Below are 22514 nucleotides of genomic sequence, written 5' to 3'. Positions count from 1 at the left end.
TATGGTACTGAAGATTGAGCTCAGAGGCATTCTATCTCTGAGCTACGCCCCCAGCTATATTTTATTTATTTATTTTATTATGAAACAAGGTCTTACTAAGTTACTTAGGCTGACCTTGAACCTGTGACCCTCCTGTCTCAGCCTTTCAAGTATTAGGATTACAGGTGTGTACCACCGTGTCCAGCTGCATATAGCTTATTTCTTAACCAGGCTATCAAGATAATAACTCACTGGGTAAATTTGCTGGATGTTGGATTAGTTAGCAATATTTAGAAAGGACTCAGCAGCTAGGTTGAGGTTAAGGATCATTTTTTCAATAAAGAATCTCCTCATCGGTTTCCAGGAGGTGAGCTTCAACATGTTAGATACTGCAGACGGGGGCCTGCTGCACAGCGTGCGGTGTCTGCTCTCGGACATCTTCATTCCGGCTCTCAGGGCCTCCAGCCATGGCTGGGGCGAGCTGGAGGGCCTTCAGGACGCATCCAGCATTCGCCAGGAGTTTCTGAGCTCTCTGGAAGGCTTTGTGAACGTCCTGTCTGGTGCTCAGGAGAGTTTGAAGGAAAAGGTAAGACCCATCGGGTTGTTCCTTTGAAAGTGAACCTATGTCCAGAGATACGACAGCGAGTGGCAGACACTTCTCTCACGTGGTCTTCATGGCATCAGGTTGACAATCTGGAATGATTTCATAGGCCATTTTATTGCTTTTCAAGACGTGGTAGTGACTAGGTTTAAGAATCTGCACTGTACAATGAATAATATATTCAGGGCCTCCATGAAAGTGCTGTAAGATTTTACTAGGATATTTCAGGTATTTGACAGTGAAAACAAGAGTATGAAATACTTGTGTCAGGGATGTGCATCCTTGAATTAAAGGAATCTGGAACCTGTGTGTGTGTGTGCGCATGTGTGTGTGCGTGTGCGTGTACGTGTGTGTGTGCATGTGTGTGTGTGTGTGTGGTGGGTGGCACGTAGAGGTGAGAGGAAATCCTGAAGTGATAGGAAAAAAAAGAGGAGTTGATATATCTGCAGAATAGGCTGAGTCCTGTAGTTCAGCCGGAGACGACAGGGGCTTCTAAGCATGACTCTGGCAGACTGGGGATGTAGCTTCGTGGTCAGAGCACTTTCCTGGGGTAGATGAGGCTCTGGATTTGATCCCCAGCACTTGTAAAATTAGCACAACTATGGTAAATTTCTGTGATTACTTGGAACAGAGGGTATGGTAGATGTGTGTGATTACCTGGAGCAGAATGTAATGACTGTACACTGGTGTGTGTGGGGCCGGGGGGTGGCAGTGGAAGAGAAAGAAAAGAAGATACCTGGTCATGAACACATGGGAAGAGAGAAACGGGTCTCGTGGCAATGATGCCATGCAGCCCTCTCCTGTCCCCTCGGGAAGCACGGTATATCAGGACAGGTCATGCTTAACAAAAGAGGTGGAATGGGGGATTCAAGCAACTCTGTCCAGACAGAGGCAGTGAACTACATTGCAGGTAGGACCAAAATGCAGTTTGGACCAGAGGAATAGTTGGCATCCTCCTACCCCAAGCAGTTCTCATCCCCCCATCTCAAAGCAGTACATTCTTTCATGGGATTTCACTAGATACATAATGGAGGGATTAAGAAGTGGGATGCCCTCCCACTCCATGGGGCAAGGCATTTTCTCTGAGTAGGAGAGGCTGCTGGGTGCTGGGTTGGCTCCTGAAGGTGTCTGGGTCAGTGGAAGTGTAGGGACAGTGCTGGAAGCCCCTCCCACACCCCAGGCTGACGCATAGGAATGGTGTGGAGGTCCACGCTGCCTGGATAGTTTGCTGGAGCACAACAGAGTGAAGAAGTCCAGGTGAGGTGGTCTATCAATGAATGACGACACTGAGTCCCCCCACGTGGACAAGGTCGAGCCTGGCTTTCAGCTGAGGCCTGCACAAGCATCATATTTGAGCAGATGTGGGCTTGGGAGCCAGGACCAGGACCATGAGAGGGTAGGGCATATTATAAAGCCTCGTGGAGGAGAGGAGAAGCCTTAAAGAGGATGTCCAGTGCTTGTATCTCCTTGAAGCAGCCCTGGGATCGGGAACACTGCTACTCCCCGCAGGTTCCTTCCCCTCCATCCCTCCTCAGGAACTCTGATTTCCAAGTGTGAGCGGGGTCTGAGCTTCATGAAATTTGCTCCAGAGTGACAAATAGCCACGGCCCCTACCAATGGTTCTGAACCTGCTGTGGGTAAAATTAAACTGAGCCTGGGAGCTGAGTTCAGAGATTCACGAGTTGTCAGGCACACCTTCACAGAAGGGAAATGTCTCTATCAAACAGAGAGATCTATTTTGTGATTTGGTATATTGTGTTTTAAAAAATTTGTTTTCTTTGTGAAGTTAAAATGTACCTCCCAGGCCTCTGAAACAAATCCAAGCATTTGCCATCGGGCTTGCTGCCTGTCAGGACGTGGAGGGCTTTTCTCATTAGTTTTTAAAAGAAGTGATAGATTAGGAGTTACCTACCTTTACCTCCCATGCCAATTTCCTTCAAGAAATCGGTTTTATTCTCTTTGGTTTGTAACTTGGAAGATGTTTTGTAACTTGGTGGATCATTTCTTATTAATTTCCCATTTTATGATGTCTGATTCCCCCCCCCATTCTTTTAAATAAGATTTAGAAGTTGATCTACTAAACAATCTGTTCTGTAGTTCTCGATGCATAGGGAAGGCCAGACACTGTGCTTTCAGGAACCACTGTTGAAGGAGCAGGATAGTGTAGCCTAGAGGATCCTTTGAGATCCATCGAAGCATGGAGATTGACCAGAAAGTGTGTGTGTATGTATGTGTGTGTTTAAAGCATCATGTTATTATTTAATGTCCATTTGGATTAGGTGAACCTTCAGAAGTGTGACATATTTGAACTGAAAGCCCTGAAAGAGCCTCTGGACTACTTGATGCTAGCTGGGAACCCTGAGGTCTTGGAGAAGGTAGAAGGCTGCACGAAGGTCTGGATCAAACAGATGGAACAGGTAAATCCTAGAAACCTGGGGTCAGTTTTACATGCCATGTTACTGAATTAGCTAGTGGAAGGTCTGTGGTGACATTCCCATTTGCCCAGTGTCTCACTACATGTTCTTAAAAGGATGAGAGGCTCTGCTTGGCTTTCTTATGGTCATTCGTTAAGAAGAATGAGAATCCCTAGTTTAGGCTTTATGTTCTGTAGTACCTAGAAGACTGTACATCCCCATTTTTTTTGAGGGATCTTCTATCTTCTTTAATAGTTCAAACAGTTCTATAATTCATTTTGCTCTTCCAATAGAATCTTGAGACTTAACCATTAAAAAGTATTTTGGAGGTGGGATGGTAGTACATGACTGTAAATTGGTGTTTGCAGTCTGATACGGGAGGATTGAAGGTTCAAGGACAGCATCAGTAATGTAGTGAGACTCTAGATCCTGTTTCAAAATAAAAAATAAAAAAGGGCTGGAGTGTAGCTCAGAGGTAGAATGCTCCTGGGTTCAATCCCCAGCACTACAATAAAAGAAAAAAAAAAGAAGTTTTGTGAACAGCTCTAGAGGAAGGTGGATAGTACATCAAAAAGCAAATACAATTAAAATTAACTTGTGCAAGAAAAGGAGTTTTCCAAGGATGTACTGCTTTAAAGTTGTATAGTAAAACAACAGGCAAGAAAACTTCCTGAGCTCAGGGTCTCTGGAAGTTCATTCAAGCTCATTAAATCAGTAGATTACAGTCAGAACAAATCAATTAATTTTTATTTATTTATTTATTTTATTTATTTATTTATTGAAGTTTTAAAAATAGATACATGTTAAAGAGGTTGCCATCTGAAGTACATACATGGATAAAAACATATAATTTAGCACGATTTCTTTCTTGCCAGTCTTTAAAATTTTTTTCAAGACAAACAGTAGATTTATTAGTCCTAATGAAGCCTCACCATTGCATACAGGGGACAAAATGGGAGGACATGTCATCTGTACAGTAACTTTTTCCATTTGAATAATATTATTCACAATTGCCACTTTACTTGATTACATTATATATAGAAGAAAGATGATAAATCTTAAAGTAACTACTATAGCTTATACACAATATAAAGTTTTTATACCTAAATCTCTTTATTTTTTTATTGGTGCTTTTTTGTCATACATCTTAATGGGGTACAAGATGAAAGAGGCATACTTGCAGACATCACTCAATTAGCCCTTCCCCAATTCCCACTCCATTCCCTCCCCCTTCCCCTTTTCTAATGTTTGTCTTACTGATTGATATGTTTATGAATGTACATCACATACATTAAGGAATTTTCCTTTTCCCCCTCCCATCCATCTCAGTTAGGTCACCTTATTTGCTCATCTGTGGTTACTCCTTCTCTGTCTACAGTTCCTTCTATGACCCATTTTCTCCCTAGTTTCTGCATATTAGGTAGAGCATCTGATTTTTTACTTTCTATGACTGACTAATCTTACTTAGCATAATGTTCACCAGTTCCACCCATTTCCCTGAAAATGATGTAATTTTGTTCTTTATGGCTGAGTAAAATTCCATTGTGTACATATCCCATAGTTTTGTAATCCATTCATCTGCTGACAGACATCTTGGCTGGTTCCATAGTTTGGCAATTGTGAATTGTGCAGCCATGAACATAGATACAAGTACCTTAGTTTGGTAGTTTGGTTTCCATTCTTTTAGGTAGATACCCAGAAGTGTTATTGCTGGATCATATGGTAGGTTTATTTCCATTCTTATGAGTATCCTCCATACTGTTTTACAAAGTGATTGCACTAATTTGCAATCCCACTAACAATGTATGAGAATTCCTACTTCTCCACACCCTCGCCAGCATTTGTTGTTTGTGTTTTGAATGATTGACGTTCTAGTTGAAGGTAGGTGAAATTTCGCTGATTGCTAATGATGTTGAGCATTTTTTTCATGCATTTATTGGCCATTTGAATTTCTTCTTTTGTGATGTGTCTATTTAGTTCATTTGCCCATTTTTTGATTGGATTACTTGTTTTCCTAGCTATGAGTTTCTTGAGTTTTCTGTATACTCTCTATATTAGTCTTTTATCGGAGGAATAGTTGGCAAAATTTTTCTCCCATTCTGTTCGGCCTCTGTTGAGGTTCTTGATAGTTTGTTTCCTTTGTTATACAGAAGCTCTTCAGTATCATGTAATCCAAGCATTGATCCTCCATTTCATTTAATTTCTTATGCCTTTGGGGTCATATTGAAACAGTTTTTTTTTTTTTTTAACCTGTGTCTATGTGTTGAAGTATTGGACCTGTGCCCTCTTCAAGGAGCTGCAAGGTCTGTGGTCTGATTTCTAGGTCTTTGATTCATCTTGAATTGACTCTTGTGCAGGGTAAAAAAGTGAGGCTTGTTTCCATTTTTCTGCATATAGTTAACCAGTTTTGCCAACACCATTTGTTGAAAAGGCTATCTTTTTTCCAAATTATGTTTTTTTGCTCCTTTGTAAAAATCAATTGACTATAAATATGTGGATTTGTTTATGCATCTTCTATTCTCCATCGGGCTATGTATCTGTTTTTGTGTCAGAACCATGCTGGGTTTTTTTTTTTATTACTATAGCTTTGTAGTATTTGAAGTTAGGCATTGTGATGCTTCCTGCATGTTTCTTGTTGCTAAAAACTAATTTGGCTATTCTTTTTTTTTTGTTGTTCAAAATGAATTTAAGGACTGATTTTTCTATGTCTATGAGGAATGACCTTGGCAATTTAATGGGTTTTGCATTGAATCTGTAGATCATTTTTGGAAGTATAGCCATTTTGATGATATTTATTCTGCCTTTCCAAGAACATGGAAGATTTTTCTATCTCCTAAAGTCTTCTTTAATTTCTTTTTTTAATGTTTTGTAATTTCCTTTGTAGAGGTCTTTTACCTCTTTGGTTAGGTTTATTCCTAAATATTTTTTTTTTTTTTGTGGGATATCCTGATTGGAAGTCTTTTCTGATTTTCTTTTTCAGTCGATTTATGGTTGACATACAGGAAAGCTTCTTATTTTTTAAGATTGATTTTACATCCAAACATGTTACTGAATTTGTTAATCAATTCTATAAGCTTTTATGTTGAGTTTGTTGGGTTTCCTAAGTATAGTCTCATGTCATCTGCAAATAGTGATAGTTTAGTTCTTTTCCTATTTGTACTCCTTTGATTTCCTTCTCTTGCCTTATTGCTCTGGATAGAGTCTCAAGTACTTTCTCTCTATATATTTTTTGGTACTAGAGATGGAACCTAGAGGAATTTTACCTCCAAGCTATACACTCAGCCCTATTATTTATTTATTATTTATTTTTATTTTTTTGGTGGGACTGGGATGGAACCCAGGGGCCTTCTATCTCCGGGCTACACTCCAAGACCTAATTTTTAAAAAATATTTTATACATTCTTATTTGCCTTCTAGCTTTTTTTTTTCACCACCTTTCAATTCTGGGTGCTCTGTTCAAATTTATGCTGGTTTCTTTCTTTTGTCAAGAAGCTGTTTTCATAGTGATCAGAAGAACTGATATGTTCTTCTGATCTTTCTGGACAGCCTCTGGTCTTAGCTAAGTCTATGTTTGGTTGCTAAAGAAGCCTGTGTTAATCCCAAGGTCAGTCACAGCCCCAGTCTTCAACAGGAGACATCTGATTACATCACTTACGATATATACCAGGCCGAGGCAGGAGGAGCAGGTTACACATTTCTTGTCTGTTGTGGGTGAGTCGCACCAACAGGCCTGTATTCCTTTCCCCAGAGCTCACTGTATAAAGTCACAGCTACACTGTTCAATCCATTGATCTCTTTTAATGCTCAGGCACAGTGGATGGATATTGCTTTAAAGTTATTTTTGGAATAGATAATTCTCTAATAAAAGAAAAATGTTTTATTTACTATTTAGATTTCTTCTTCTTTTTTTTTGTGGTACTGGGGTTCCTGGAAGCCCTTCTACCTCCGGGCTACACTCCCAGACCTATTTTATATTTTTGAAACAGGGTCTCTTACGCCAGCACGGCTGGCTTTGAACCTGCGCCATCCTCCTGTCTCCGCCTCCCAAGTGTGGGGATTACAAGCGTGCGCCACCATGCCCGGCTACTATTTAGATTTATTGACCACTCAGCCTTTCCATCTCTTCTTGGAAAGCCTATATAGTTAGGCAAAGAGGAGAGTTGAAAATATGAAAAGAGGAACAACATCTGTGTGTAAATGTAGGCTTTAATTTTTTTAACTTCCTAAGACATTACTGTTTCTGAACATTGCATTTCTTTTAGGGGGAGAAATTCTATGTAACTATTGTACACTCTTTGTAGCAAGTGTTTCTTGTTTTAGTCTTCATCCCCTTGTATGGGTTTTAATTTCTACCTATTGAGTGGAAAGGTGGGGGACCAAGCTTGGTCTTCTTTCTTGACCACTCCAAGTCTCTGACCTTCCAGAGAGCAGTTTATTTCCTTAAGAAGAAGTCAGTAATGGATGCTTGTCTGTTGGCTTTGCCCAGGGCAACAGTCCCTTTCTTGGGGGCCCTTTCGCTCCTCTTTGTTTTTTTGTTTTTCACAATCATGGCAGGGTTAGCTCTGTGAACAGAGGATGTCTTCAACTTAAGCTCCCCTTTGCTATCTGTGCAAGATTCACTATGGTAGAAGTTTTCAGTCACTACGCAGCATTCCTTACCCACAGGGTTTTAGATTTCAGTACATGCTTTCATTTTCTTTTGTTTTCTCCACTTGAGCTCTTCACAGGAGGAGGCTCCTGCTCAGACTTTGGGGTTGGATCTGGAGGTGGAGATACAGGAGGAGGTAGGGATGGTGACTCAACTTCATAAGCCCCAGGGGAGTCTGGGAAGACTTCCTTTTTGCTGCTGACGTCTGACTGAGGAAGTTTGATTCTTCTCTTTTTCTTCATGTTTTCAGCTTCTTTTGTCTCATCATCAGATAACTCAAATCACTTTCCCCATTTATTTCCTCCGCTGCATCTCAACAGGCTCTGCTTTCTTGCTGGGTTTCTTCAGATCTGCGGGAGTTGCCAGCTTTGGTTCAGTGACAGACACTGGAGGTGGCTTCACTATTTTTCTTCTTGTGCTGAATCCAAATTGACTTTAAGTTTATTCAGCACAGCTTTCCCAAGGAAGTTGCTCATAATGCTTCCTGTTGCTGGTGCTTCGCTGCCCGCTGAAGATGCATTTGCTACCTCTCTAGTCTCTATTTTGGTTTCCTTGTTGGCATCTTGGATTTTAGCAACAGCTTTGGAGGCAAACAGTCCCACAATTCCTTTGGGCTGCTGAGAAACCCGTTTGGAGGCAGGTGGGCCATGACCACTGGTGGTCAGCTAATTATTTGCTTCTGTCTCACTTGATGCCTCAAGATTTGACTGCTCAAATTTTCTGGAAGATCAGGATTCTCCGGGAGGTCTGGGGACTCAGCTGCACATTGTACGACACTAAACTTGCTGCTATTCTGCAAGACGCTTTTAAGGATGTCATAAGCGTATTGAACAGAGGCCCACTGTCCTTTAACATAGCTTTCTGGATGCTGTACACATGGATGCTGGCATTCACAGCAAGCTTAGACTCAGACTTCACTGCTTCCTATCTGCCTTCTCTCACTACTGCAATCTTGTGGCAGGGATGTCTATTTTGAATAAGACTGCTGGATACCAGATAGGTGATACTCAGATAATATTAAGGTCAGATTATGTGAAATTTCCTTTCATAGAGCATTTGTTTGACCCACTTAACACGAACCCATAGTGTATAGATCAGCCATTTGTATGACATGATCTTGTTTTGGTCTGTGACAAACTCATCAGTATTTTCTAGATAAAGCTGGTCCCCCATGGTGCTGCAGCAGTGGACTAGGCTTGCTCAGAGCCCTCTCTTTGCTCTTTTTAAAAAAATTTATTGGTGCATTGTGATCATGCATCATTATGAGGTGCAGGAGGGTAGAGGTGCACATACACGCAGCACTCATTTAGCTCGTCCCCAGTTCCCACCCCATTCCTTCTCCTTTTTTCCTCATGTTTGGCTTAGTGGCTGACTTCGATATGTTTGAGAATGTACATTGTGCACATTAGGGTGCTTCCCTCTTCACCTCTCCCTGTTGCTTTCTTTATTCTAAGGTTTCTCCTTTTTTGTCCCGTGCCCCCTTATTGTCTCATTTTCTCTCTAGCTTTCACATATTAGGAGAACATCTGACTCTTCACTCTTTGTGACTGGCTAATCTCACCTAGGATAATGTTCTCCAGTTCCATCCATTTCCCTGCAAATGACATAATTTTGTTCTTCTTTATGGCTGAGTAAACTTTCACTGTGTACATATCTGGGAGTTTTGTAATCCATTCATCTGGTGATGGACATTTTGGCTGGTTCCATAGTTTGGCAATTGCGAATTGTGCAGCTATAAACATAGGTCTGCATGCATTAGTTCGGTGGCTTGGTTTCCATTCTTTTGGGTAGATACCCAGAAGGACTGCCATTCCTTTGGCTCATATGTTATTTTCTTACCTCCGACCCCACTCCATGGCTCAAGTTTCTCTCATGCGACTGCAGATCCTTGCTGAAAACAATCAGCTGCGGAAGGAAGCTGATGACGTTGGGCCCCGAGCAGAGCTGGAGCACTGGAAAAAGAGACTCTCCAAGTTTAACTACCTTCTGGACCAGTTGAAGAGCCCCGACGTGAGGGCTGTGCTGGCTGTACTTGCTGCTGCCAAGTCTAAACTTCTGAAGGTTGCCAGCCACTCCCTTAAGCCTTAAGAAATAAGAATGATAATTCACTGTGCAGAATTTCATAGAGTAGGAGCAAAAAATGTGTTATTTTGTCTTTCTGAGAAACCTTTAAGGTCAGATAATATTGCTGTTATAGAAATTTAGATACTGTGAAAATAACATTAATTAATTAATTAATTAATTAATTAATTAATTTATTGCAGTACTGGGGATGGCCCAGGGGCATTCTACCTCTGAGCTATACCCCCAGTCCTATTTTTTTGGTCTTTATTTTGAAACAAGGTCTCACTGAGTTGCAAAGGGCCTCACTAAGTAGTTGAGGCTGGTCGTGAACCATGATCCTCCTGTCTCAGCCTCCCAAATTCTGGGATTACAAATGTGCACCACCATGCCCAGTTGAAAACAAACTTTATATTTGTTGGCTGATACATGTATATATATGTGTTATTAGAGGGCATTGCATGTAATTATGATAGAACATGATAATATGATTTTATATCCTATTATTTTTTAAAAATAAAATAGCTATTGAACCTAGTGATACTAGGGATTGAACCCAGGGGCAGTTTACTTCTGAGCTCTACCTACAGCCCTATTTTGTTTTATTTATTTTGAAACAGCATCTCACTAAGTTGCTGAGACTGATGTTGAACCTGTAAATCCTGAGGTTGAAGCTTCCCAAGTACTGACATTATATATACCACCACACCTTGCTTATTTTATGATTTTGTATGATAGTATGATTTTACATATATACACATATGCATGTAAAATATATATTTAATATATTATGTAATATGTGATATATTATTGGTAAAATATATTTTAGTATATCACATTATACATAATACATATAAAATGAAAGACCAGCCAGATGCAGTAATAAAGAAAGCTTACTTATATTTATCCCTTAGTCATGGTATGTTTATAGTACAAAACAAATTAATCCAATATTTAGCAGGTGAAAAGGACACTTATTTTATCTCACCCCTGTGGGACAAAGGTCTGGGTGCAGCTTGTGGGTGTCTTTGCATCGGGGCTCTCAGGGTACTGGCTTATCTGACGGCTCCTGTGGGCAGTTTCAGCTGCCAAGCTGGAGCTTGCAGTGGCTGAGGACTCAGCTCACTGGGATTTAGATTTATGCACAGAACAAAGGACAAGTCCGGCCCGGGCGAGTTGTGGCAGCATTTCCTGGCTCCCTCCTGGGGAGTTCCTCTGCTAGCCACTGCATTAACATTGCTCTCCTGTGTTGTGCGTAGACATGGCGGGAAACGGATATTCGAATAACTGATGCAGCTAATGAAGCGAAGGACAACGTCAAGTATCTGTACACACTTGAGAAATGCTGCGACCCTCTGTACAGCAGTGACCCTGTGAGTGCACGCTTTCTACTCCCGTGGTCTATAAGTGACCCTTTCCGCACTAGCGGAGCTGAGTGCCGAGTTTTGTGTGGACGATAATATAGTCCGTTGGAAAGATCTTAGAAACTTTATTTTTTTAAATTTTTTTTATTGGTGCACTGTATTCATAAATCATAGTGGGATACAAACTTGTGTAGACATACATGCACACATCGCCCAGTCAGCCCCCACCCGATCCCCACCCCATTCTCTCCCCATCCCTCCCTCCCATGCTTGGCTTAGTGGTTGACATCCAGTATTATAGCAATTTATCCAAAATTAAAAATGATAATCTCACATAACAGTTTCATTTGTCTGATACCAAGCTTTTGGTGACTTAAAGATAACATTTCAATATTTCTTTTTACTTTCTTTCTTACCAGAGAATATTTTTTTTCTATTTTTTTTAGGTGAAACTATCATATATTTATATATTTATTTTTCAGAAAAAAACTCTATCCTAATATGGAATATGGATTCTAGATACCCAAAACGATCTTGAAAAAGAACAAAGCTAGAAGATATATATTTTCTGATTTCAAACCATATAAAGTTACAATAATTGAAACGGTGTAGTACTATTCTAAAGGCAGATATATAAACCATTGGAGTTAAATAAAAGCCTAGAGCTAAATTCTTCCCTATATTGTCAAGTTATTTTTGACAAGGTTTCCACGAACATTTGGTGGTAGAAATAATAATCTTTTAACTAAATATTGTTGAAACATAATAATTACATGGAAAAGAATAAAGTTGGACCCTTACCTAATCCCATATACAAATATTAACTCAAAATAGATAAAAGACCTAAATATAAATCTTAAGACTATAAACTTTTAGGAGAAATTCTGGGTCATAAAACCTCACAACACTGAAATTGGCAGTGATTTCTTGGATATGATTTCAATGGCACAGGCAACAGAAGAGTATACAAACTCCCTAAAAAATAAAAAAAAATTGTATATCCAAAGACAATGTAAACAGAGTTAACAGTTACTAATAGAATGGGATAAAATATTTCCAAAAGCTATATCTGAAGGTATATTAATATTCCAACTAGAAATCCTAAAATTTAACAACAATAAAGGCAAACAATACCCTTTAGAGATAGGTAAAAGACTAACATAAGTAATGAATCTCCACAGATAACCAATCTTAGTTGACTGTAGGATGGAAACTCTTGTTTCTCTGGTTCTGGTGTGTGTTACCTATTTCTTCTTTGTAGTTAATCTCTTTGAGTATTTTCTCTAGTGCTGGTTTTGAAGACAAAAATTCCTTCAGTTTCTGTTTGTCATGGAAGCTTCTTATTTCTCCATCTAATTTGATAGAAAGTTTTTCTGGGTAGGAAATTTTTGGCTGGAAGTTGTTTTCTTTCAGAGTTTGGAATATGTTACTCCAAGCCCTTCTGGCTCTCATGACTTGGTTTTGGAAGTCTGGAGTGATTCTAATCGGTTTGCCTCTGAACGTCACTTGGCCCTTTGTTTTTGTTGCCTTTAAGATTCTCTGCTTGGCTTCCACATTGGTCATTTTGACAGTTATGTGGCATGGGGATCCTCTTCTCCGATCCTGTCTAAAGGGAGTTCTATAAGTTTCCTGGACCAGTGTATCAACCTCTTGCTCTATGTTTGGAAAATTTTCTGCTATTACTTCCTTGAAGAGATTGTTGATCCCTTTGGTTTCACTTTCTTTTCCCTCCTCTATTCCAATTATTCTTAGGTTAGCTCTCTTAAAATGGGCCCATATTTTTTCAATATCAGATTCCTGCTGTCGGATATTTTTTCCTAGATTAGAAACTATGCGTTCATTTTTGGAATGATCATCTTCTAAGAGCGAGATTCTGTTTTCCATGTGTTCTAATTGGTTGTTTGTGCTTTGAATTGAGGCCTTTACTTCATTAATTGCATCCTTTATCTCTTTTTGGCTCTCTCTGAGTTCTTTTCGAAGCACCTCTATTATTTCTACAGTTATTTTCCTGATTTGATCTTCTAGAAATCTCTGATTTTCAGTTTTATCGGGTTCTGATGTTGTGGGGTTGTGGGCATTCATTGCTCCAGTGTTATTCCTCTTTCCCATGATTTTGGAAGTTTGTGCCTTCTCTGGGTTCTTCCCTTGGGTCACTATGACTTCACTTAAGGTGTTCTGGATCTCGAGTCAGTAGTATCTCAGACCCCACTACTCCTTTACTGGGTTGTATCACAGAGTCTCCGACCCAGAGAGTCGATAGAGGCTGCTTTAGACCATGGGGGGGGGGGTGCCAGGTTGCACGTTCTTCTATGGTGTGATATCTCTGCCACCGCCCCTCCCGCACTGGGTCAAGTCCCAGGGAGTACAGTACTGGGATTTCTCCTCTGTGGCCCACAATTTGACTCACTGTTCTTGAGTACGCAGATGTAGCTGTACTGGATTCGGGTAAATTCTTTGCTGCTGCCGCCGGTGGCAATATGGTGCCGCTGCTACGCCCTCGTCCGTGAGGCTGGCGTATTTCTTCTTGGTTTTGATTTCCACTCTGAATCCCTGCGGCGTGTGCTGAGCTCAGCCACTGGGAGCTTTAGATTTTACCTGCGGTGAGAAATCCCGCCTGGCTGTTCCGCGGCGGCTCACCTAGGCTTGCTGTAGCCGTCCGGTGAATTTGCCGCTACCGCCGGCAGTATGGCGCTGCTGCCGCGGTCTTGGGCGTGAGGCCGGTGTATCTCCTCTGTGGCTCTGAGCTCTGTTCTCAGTCCACTTTCTCTCTGGAGCCTGGTGATTTTTTTGTTTCTCTGGTGATGGTGTTTTCTGGTTATGAAAGGCGCTGATTTTGTGGTAATGGAGATTGGTTGTTAGCGGGGCTCTCAAGCCCCGCTTTTCTCGGTCACCATCTTCCCGGAAGTCAGAAACTTCTTTTTCTTTATTCTCAAGAAAATGTGTGTGCGTGAGTGTGCACGCACGTGCACACACACAAACACACCCCTCTATATCTATGACTATGTCCATCTCTTATCTATCATTTATCTTGTATTGAAGATTTTTTCCTGAGCTGTTACATTCTAATTTTTTGCAGTACATTTGAAAAACATTTACTGCATATTATATTTTCCATTAAATATTGCAATGGACTTCTGGATGCTATGCCAAAAAACTGTGGGAAAAGCCATTGGCTGATGTTTAAAAAATTTTTTTTGCTTTAGGAAGTGTCTGCTTTTGTTTGTTGTTTGTTACAAAATTAACTGTTAACACATCTCCCTTGTCCTGAACAGCAAGTTAATGTTTCTTTCACCAAAATAAAATTTTATTAATGATGTATAACTAAAATAATGAAAATAATATAAATATCTTCATACAAAGCATTAGATAAATATTTAAACATTTTAAATAAAGATCTAAACAAAATCTATTCTAGTTAATATGGAATGATTAGACTATTATACTTGGAATTTTGCTGAATTTGATTTTTTCGTAAACGCTTTTGTGTTATCTTCTAGATATCCATGATTGATACTATTCCTACACTCATAAATGCAATTAAAATGATTTATAGTATCTCTCATTACTATAATACTTCAGAGAAGATCACATCTCTGTTTGTAAAGGTAAGTGTGTAGTCGAAAAAGTCCTTGGTCTCATATTTCTTTGCCAATGGTCAATTTGTTGGTAATTAAAAATTACCACATTGGTCTATTCCAATGTCTATGTATCTGACAATTATTTATCTGTTTGTTTTGTGGTACTATGGATTGAACCTAGGGGCATTCTACCTTTGAGCTATGCCCCAGGCCCTATTTTATTTTCATTTTTAAAACTGCGTTTTGTCAGGTTGATGAGAATTTCACTACTTACTGAGGCTGTCCTTGAACTTGTGATCCTCATGTCTCAGCCTCCCAAGTACTGGGATTATAGGAATGTGCCACTATGCCTGCCTAGTATCTGACTATAAAAAAAGTAAAGACTTAGTCTTTCAATGAGCTAGAGCTTAATTTATGTGAGAGAATAATTATAGCGAAGCATTATTTCTCAAAGTAATTAATAGATAAATATTTTGATATTTATAAATAAAAGCAAAAAGGTTCTTTTTTGAATTTCTTTCCCTGTGTAGTTTAGCCAATGATTTATTCCTATTCCTATTGGGTAAATTTTAGTTAAGAAAAACTGTTTAACTGGCTACCTCTTGTTTCATTTTTCGAATGCCACTATTCTACATTCATTTAATGTCACAGTGGTGTACTTGGCATTATTAAAAGAGTAATCATGGCAATAAAAGCCACTTGCAATGTCCCAGTAATATATAAAGCAATTATAATCATTCTGCCAAAAAACATGATATTTAAAACTTCTATCCTAACTTGTGTTTATGGTGAGCACTGTTCCTCTTCCCCTTTTGGGGAGTCTCTAAGAAGGAAATGACTTTTTTGTTATCAAGACAAAAATTTCAAATGTTGCATTAAAATAGAAAATTTTTTTATTCATCAAGGTTTGTGTTCTACTCTCAGACATATGCATAATTCTTCCTGGGAAAAGAGACAGGCAGCCTTAAGAGCTCTATGGTAAACTTCCTTTGTTTCTTTTGTAAGTAGTTGGTTGGAAGTAGGGATGTCTACAAGATCCTTCTTGATATTTGGAATCGATGTTAAAGCCAGGCATGGTGGCACAAGCATGTAATCCCAGTACTTGGGAGACTGAAAAAGAAGGATTTCAGGTTCCAGTTTCAAAGCCAGCCTCAGGAACTTAGTGAGACCCTGTTTCCAAATGATATAAAATAGGGCTGGGAGTATAGCTTGGAGGTAGAATGCCCTGGTTTCAATTCCCCATACCAAACAAAACAAACAAACAAACAAACAAACAAACAAACAAACAGCCAAAGAAACCCCCCCAAACTGTGTTACGGTTGAGTATGATATCCTCTAGGTAAATGAGACTCAAAAATCTAGATTAACCTAGATTTTATACATATAAAACAGTTTAGGATAAGGCTATAAAACTACTATTTACCAAAAATCTTTTGTTATAGAAGTTTTGAAGTAGTACAAAAGGAGAAAGAATTTTATACTAAACCCCTTTCACCAGAGAATTTTATACTGAACCCCATCCACTTGAATCTGGCACTTATCAAAGTATGGACTATCTTGTTTAGACTATATTTTTACTCTTTATCCTGCAAATCCCAGATATCATATAATCCCATGCTTTTAGTATAGTCATTTAATTTTGATTTTAGTTTATTAAAAACATCAAGAAACTCTTGAAGACTTTTTGTTTGTTTGGAGAGATGAATAAAGCATTAGTGGTTTCATGTTTTTACCTTTCCTGGCCTCTCTGTGATCTCCTTTTAACCCTCACTATAGGTCATGGTGACATAAAATATACCATGTGACTGCTTTCACATGGTCCTTGTAGACTGTGAGGTCAATGTTAGAGTAGGCTCCTAAAGAGATTGGGAACTCTTGTCAGCTGTTAGGCCTGGAAGTGAATCCTTGGTTGGTTAAGACCTATAACTGTGTGAACAAGATGTCCCCAATTGTCGATTTTCTATGGTGCTTTTAACTCTGTGATTTTACAGATGATTTTGACAATATTAAAGAGTCAGCCCTTAATCATAGCTGTGATAGGAAAAAAAATAGATCCAATGCTCAAATTCAAGATCCTGAACTCTGAGAGGTACAACAGTTGAGGATCCCCCACTCTCATTTGTGACCCAAACTATTTTGTGCACCTGACATCATTTTCTTGGAAAATTCCAGGTCACAAATCAAATGATATCTGCATGCAAAGCCTATATTACCAACAATGGAACTGCTTCCATCTGGAGCCAGCCACAGGATGTTGTTATGGAAAAAATATTGTCTGCAATTAAACTCAAACAGGTAATGGCTAGTTTAGTCATAGACTTAGATGTTTTTATCATTTTTTATGTTATTTTTGCTGAGGTCTTCTTAAATCACTTAGCAATTACATTACTGGTTGCTAAAACAAATAGCAATTCTTTACTGTTAAGAAAATTGAGTGATAATAAATCTTCCCAGAAAGTGTATTTATTTATCCTACCCTTGTTGGGACCCTACGATGTGCACAGTATCACACTAAGCCCCAAAGATAAAAGATGACTGAGAAGAGACAGTTTTCCTCAAGTGTCTAAAAGAATCAGGAGAGAGACACACTGTGCTATTAGTAAGACAATGGCACCGGGGTGGGGGCAAGCCACATCTTTGAGTTGCACTCTGAATAATTAGAGTTTTCTGGATTGGAAGATAGGAGAAAATGGTTTTCCAGGTGGATAGATAAGTAAACACAAGGGCACAAGACTGAAATGATCAAGAACCGGCATTTTCATCCTAATCTTGTGATCACCTTCACTTAAGAAAATAAAATGAATGCCTTCACATTCCCTTTCTTTTATCTTGCGGGGATGGTGATGGAAGCAGGGCCTCATGCATTTAGGCAGGCGCACTGCCACTGAGCTGCGCTGCCTGTTCTCTCTGCTCACTTTTTTATATTTGGGTTTTGATTTAAGGAATACCAGCACTGCTTTCAGAAGACAAAACAACAGCTTAAACAAAAGCCGAGTGAAAAACAATTCGAATTTAGTGAGATGTATATTTTTGGAAAATTTGAAACCTTTCATCGACGCCTTGCCAAGATAATGGATATCTTCAATACCTTCAAGACATATTCAGTCCTGCAAGATTCTACAATTGAAGGGCTGGAAGACATGGTCACAAAGTACCAGGTATTATACTCTAAACAATATTTGCCACCATTATCTATAACTGAACTTTCATTTTTATACAAGTAATGATATATAGAATGATTCAAATTGTAATTCTGTGACATGAAATCTAATCTTTAATAATAAAGAATTTAGATTTGAGAATTGCATAATGGTGTTAATATATCCTTTTCAGATGTGTGGTTAGAACAGCAACTTTCTAATAATTTAAAATTAATTGCTGCTGGGCGTGGTGGCGCACGCTTGTAATCCCCGCACTTGGGAGGCTGAGACAGGAGGATCGCACGGGTTCGAAGCCAGCCTCAGCTACTTAGTGAGGCTTTCAGCAACTTAGTGAGACCCTGTTTCCAAATAAAATATAAAAAAAGGTCTAGGAGTATAGCCTGGAGGTAGAAAGCCTCCGGGTTCCACCTCCAGTACCACACAAAAAAAAATTAATTGCCATTTAAAACAAATATTTTCACAAGTAGCACATAAAATGTTTACATAACTTTTTATTTCATTTATGTACACAAAAAATATTTAATGAAGAATATAGTATGTGCCAGGCATTAGTTGACACCAAGTTTGAATGATATCCAATTATCTATGCATTTAAGCATTTTATTTGGACACAGGTTAAAAATTATTAAGAACCAGATTTTATTCTTTTTTTGTGGTACTAAGGATTGAACCTAAGAATGTTCTACCTCTGACCTATATCCCTAGACTTATTTTATTTTTTATTTGGAAACAGAGTCTCCTTGTGTTTCTGAGATCCTCACTAAGTTGCTGAGACTGGCCTTGAACCTGCGATCCTTCTGTCTCAGTCTCCCAAGTATAGGGCTACAGGTGTGTGCCACCATTCCAACATCTAACATTCTTAATTATTTTGTTGGCACTGGGGATTGAGTCCAGGGGTATTTTACCTCTGAGCTATAATCCCAGTCCTTTTTCAGTTTGCTGAATTGCTGAATGTCTCACAAAGTTGCTGATTTTGGCCTCAAATCTGCAATACTGCTATCTCAGCCACCTAAGTACTGGGATTACAGGCATGCATCACCATGCTCAGCCTCCTAATTATTTTGGTTTTTCTTTGCTTTATCCTGTGAGATGTGTGGTGAATCTTTGCTTTGAAAGTGGGCACTGTGGCATAATAATGTTTTGAAGATTCTTTAAAAAAAATTTACAAACAAAATGTGTTTTGAGTTCTTAAAATATGAATATAGTCATTTTTATCTTGTTAGGGGCAGTGACATTAAAACAAATTATTTTTTCTGATTTGAATTTGAAAATAATCATATAATTTACTGCTACTCATTACTTTTTGTACTCTAACAGTTTAGGCCAATATCAGGAATGCTTTTCATTTCCTGAGTACATTAGGTTTTAGAAAAGAAAAATAAAAATGTTTCACCTAACAGAAAGTATTTAAGTGTACTCTGTTTCATCTGCAAGGAGGAAGGTTATGCTTTGAAAGTGACAGTTTTTCAAGAGAAGAGGAGAATATATTTATGGTTTTGGTTTGGAATCAGCTGGATTATTTTCTATTTTTAATAAAAAAGTGACTTTGGAGCATATTTCAAAGCTTATTTTTGAATGAGAAGTTAAACTTTATGTATGAAGGAAAATAACAAATCTCTTCCAGCCTGATAAAAGTACTGGCACATTGCTCTGAAAATTTAAAGTAAAACACTGATTAAAATGAACCCAAGGCAGTGGAGCAGAATGTAGGTGGTTCATGAAATTAAACCGTGAGGACTTCATGAGCCATGGCAAGGGCAGAGACTCCACCTGGCATCATGGTGGCGAGTATCACACTGCACGGCTGTTAAGGGCTTTCCACCTTCTGCCTCCTTCCCTTCCCACTGGACAGATTGCAGACACAGGCTAGGCAAGCTCAGTATGCATTTCTTTTTTTTAAAATTTATTTATATTTTTAAATTTATTTTATTTTATTTTATTTTATTTTTTTATTGGTGCACTGTATCCATACATCATATTGGGATACAAACTTTTGTAGACATACATGCACACATCGCCCAGTCAGCCCCCACCCGATCCCCACCCAATTCTCTCCCCATCCCTCCCTCTCATGCTTGGCTTAGTGGTTGACATCTAGTATTATAGCAATTTATCCAAAATTAAAAATGATAATCTCACATAACAGTTTCATTTGTCTGATACCAAGCTTTTGATGACTTAAAGATAACATTTCAATATTTCTTTTTACTTTCTTTCTTACCAGAGAATATTTTTTTCTATTTTTTTAGGTGAAACTATCATATATTTATATATTTATTTTTCAGAAAAAAACTATCCTAATATGGAATATGGACTCTAGATACCCAAAATGATCTTGAAAAAGAACAAAGCTAGAAGATATATATTTTCTGATTTCAAACCATATAAAGTTACAATAATTGAAACAGTGTAGTACTATTCTAAAGGCAGATATATAAACCATTGGAGTTAAATAAAAGCCTAGAGCTAAATTCTTCCCTATATTGTCAAGTTATTTTTGATAAGGTTTCCACGAACATTTGGTGGTAGAAATAATAATCTTTTAACTAAATATTGTTGAAACATAATAATTACATGGAAAAGAATAAAGTTGGACCCTTACCTAATCCCATATACAAATGTTAACTCAAAATAGATAAAAGACCTAAATATAAATCTTAAGACTATAAACTTTTAGGAGAAATTCTGGGTCATAAAACCTCACAACACTGAAATTGGCAGTGATTTCTTGGATATGATTTCAATGGCACAGGCAACAGAAGAGTATACAAACTCCCTAAAAAATAAAAAAAAATTGTATATCCAAAGACAATGTAAACAGAGTTAACAGTTACTGATAGAATGGGATAAAATATTTCCAAATGCTATATCTGAAGGTATATTAATATTCCAACTAGAAATCCTAAAATTTAACAACAATAAAGGCAAACAATACCCTTTAGAGATAGGTAAAAGACTAACATAAGTAATGAATCTCCACAGATAACCAATCTTAGTTGACTGTAGGATGGAAACTCTTGTTTCTCTGGTTCTGGTGTGTGTTACCTATTTCTTCTTTGTAGTTAATCTCTTTGAGTATTTTCTCTAGTGCTGGTTTTGAAGACAAAAATTCCTTCAGTTTCTGTTTGTCATGGAAGCTTCTTATTTCTCCATCTAATTTGATAGAAAGTTTTTCTGGGTAGGAAATTTTTGGCTGGAAGTTGTTTTCTTTCAGAGTTTGGAATATGTTACTCCAAGCCCTTCTGGCTCTCATGACTTGGTTTTGGAAGTCTGGAGTGATTCTAATCGGTTTGCCTCTGAACGTCACTTGGCCCTTTGTTTTTGTTGCCTTTAAGATTCTCTGCTTGGCTTCCACATTGGTCATTTTGACAATTATGTGGCGTGGGGATCCTCTTCTCCGATCCTGTCTAAAGGGAGTTCTCTAAGTTTCCTGGACCTGTGTATCAACCTCTTGCTTTATGTTTGGAAAATTTTCTGCTATTACTTCCTTGAAGAGATTGTTGATCCCTTTGGTTTCACTTTCTTTTCCCTCCTCTATTCCAATTATTCTTAGGTTAGCTCTCTTAAAATGGGCCCATATTTCTTTAATATCAGATTCCTGCTGTCAGATATTTTTTTCTAGATTAGAAACTATGCGTTCATTTTTGGAATGATCATCTTCTAAGAGCAAGATTCTGTTCTCCATGTGTTCTAATCGGTTGTTTGTGCTTTGAATTGAGGCCTTTACTTCATTAATTGCATCCTTTATCTCTTTTTGGCTCTCTCTGAGTTCTTTTTGAAGCACCTCTATTATTTCTACAGTTATTTTCCTGATTTGATCTTCTAGAAATCTCTGATTTTCAGTTTTATCGGGTTCTGATGTTGTGGGGTTGTGGGCATTCATTGCTCCAGTGTTATTCCTCTTTCCCATGATTTTGGAAGTTTGTGCCTTCTCTGGGTTCTTCCCTTGGGTCACTATGACTTCACTTAAGGTGTTCTGGATCTCGAGTCAGTAGTATCTCAGACCCCACTACTCCTTTACTGGGTTGTATCACAGAGTCTCCGACCCAGAGAGTCGATAGAGGCTGCTTTAGACCATGGGGGGGGGGGGTGCCAGGTTGCACGTTCTTCTATGGTGTGATATCTCTGCCACCGCCCCTCCCGCACTGGGTCAAGTCCCAGGGAGTACAGTACTGGGATTTCTCCTCTGTTGCCCGCAATTTGACTCACTGTTCTTGAGTACGCAGATGTAGCTGTACTGGATTCGGGTGAATTCTCTGCTGCTGCCGCCGGTGGCAATATGGTGCCGCTGCTACGCCCTCGTCCGTGAGGCTGGCGTATTTCTTCTTGGTTTTGATTTCCACTCTGAATCCCTGCGGCGTGTGCTGAGCTCAGCCACTGGGAGCTTTAGATTTTACCTGCGGCAAGAAATCCCGCCTGGCTGTTCCGCAGCGGCTCACCTCGGCTTGCTGTAGCCGTCTGGTGAATTTGCCGCTACCGCCGGCAGTATGGTGCTGCTGCTGCGTCCTCCGGCGTGAGGCCAGTTATCTCCTCTGTGGCTCTGAGCTCTGTTCTCAGTCCGCTTTCTCTCTGGAGCCTGGTGAATTTTTTGTTTCTCTGGTGATGGTGTTTTCTGGTTATGAAAGGCGCTGATTTTGTGGTAATGGAGATTGGTTGTTAGTGGGGCTCTTAAGCCCAGCTTTTCTTGGTCGCCATCTTCCCGGAAGTC

The 22514-nt window shown here is 39.0% G+C and overlaps 1 protein-coding gene and 1 pseudogene across 2 annotated transcripts in view; one reads left to right on the top strand and one right to left on the bottom strand.

The window, feature by feature from the left end:
• DNAH5 (dynein axonemal heavy chain 5) overlaps window positions 1–22514 on the top strand; it is a gene marked incomplete at its 3' end in the record, with an annotated part of 279406 nt that overhangs the window by 29725 nt on the left and 227167 nt on the right. The window contains exons 5-11 of the mRNA XM_080703060.1: window positions 344–565; window positions 2860–2997; window positions 9527–9703; window positions 10963–11076; window positions 14565–14672; window positions 16818–16940; window positions 17588–17803. Of these exons, the coding sequence (XP_080559186.1) occupies window positions 344–565; window positions 2860–2997; window positions 9527–9703; window positions 10963–11076; window positions 14565–14672; window positions 16818–16940; window positions 17588–17803 (1098 nt within the window). The remainder of the gene's footprint in view (window positions 1–343; window positions 566–2859; window positions 2998–9526; window positions 9704–10962; window positions 11077–14564; window positions 14673–16817; window positions 16941–17587; window positions 17804–22514) is intronic.
• On the bottom strand, window positions 7427–8815 carry LOC308274654 (DNA polymerase delta subunit 3-like; annotated as a pseudogene). The gene has a single exon. The product of its transcript is annotated as a DNA polymerase delta subunit 3-like (transcript).

Source organism: Muscardinus avellanarius (assembly GCF_963383645.1).
Source record: "Muscardinus avellanarius genome assembly, chromosome: 1".
In the NCBI taxonomy this organism is placed as follows: Eukaryota; Metazoa; Chordata; class Mammalia; order Rodentia; family Gliridae; genus Muscardinus; species Muscardinus avellanarius.
The sequence above is the reverse complement of the archived record's forward strand: the minus strand, read 5'-3'. Positions and strand labels throughout refer to the sequence as shown.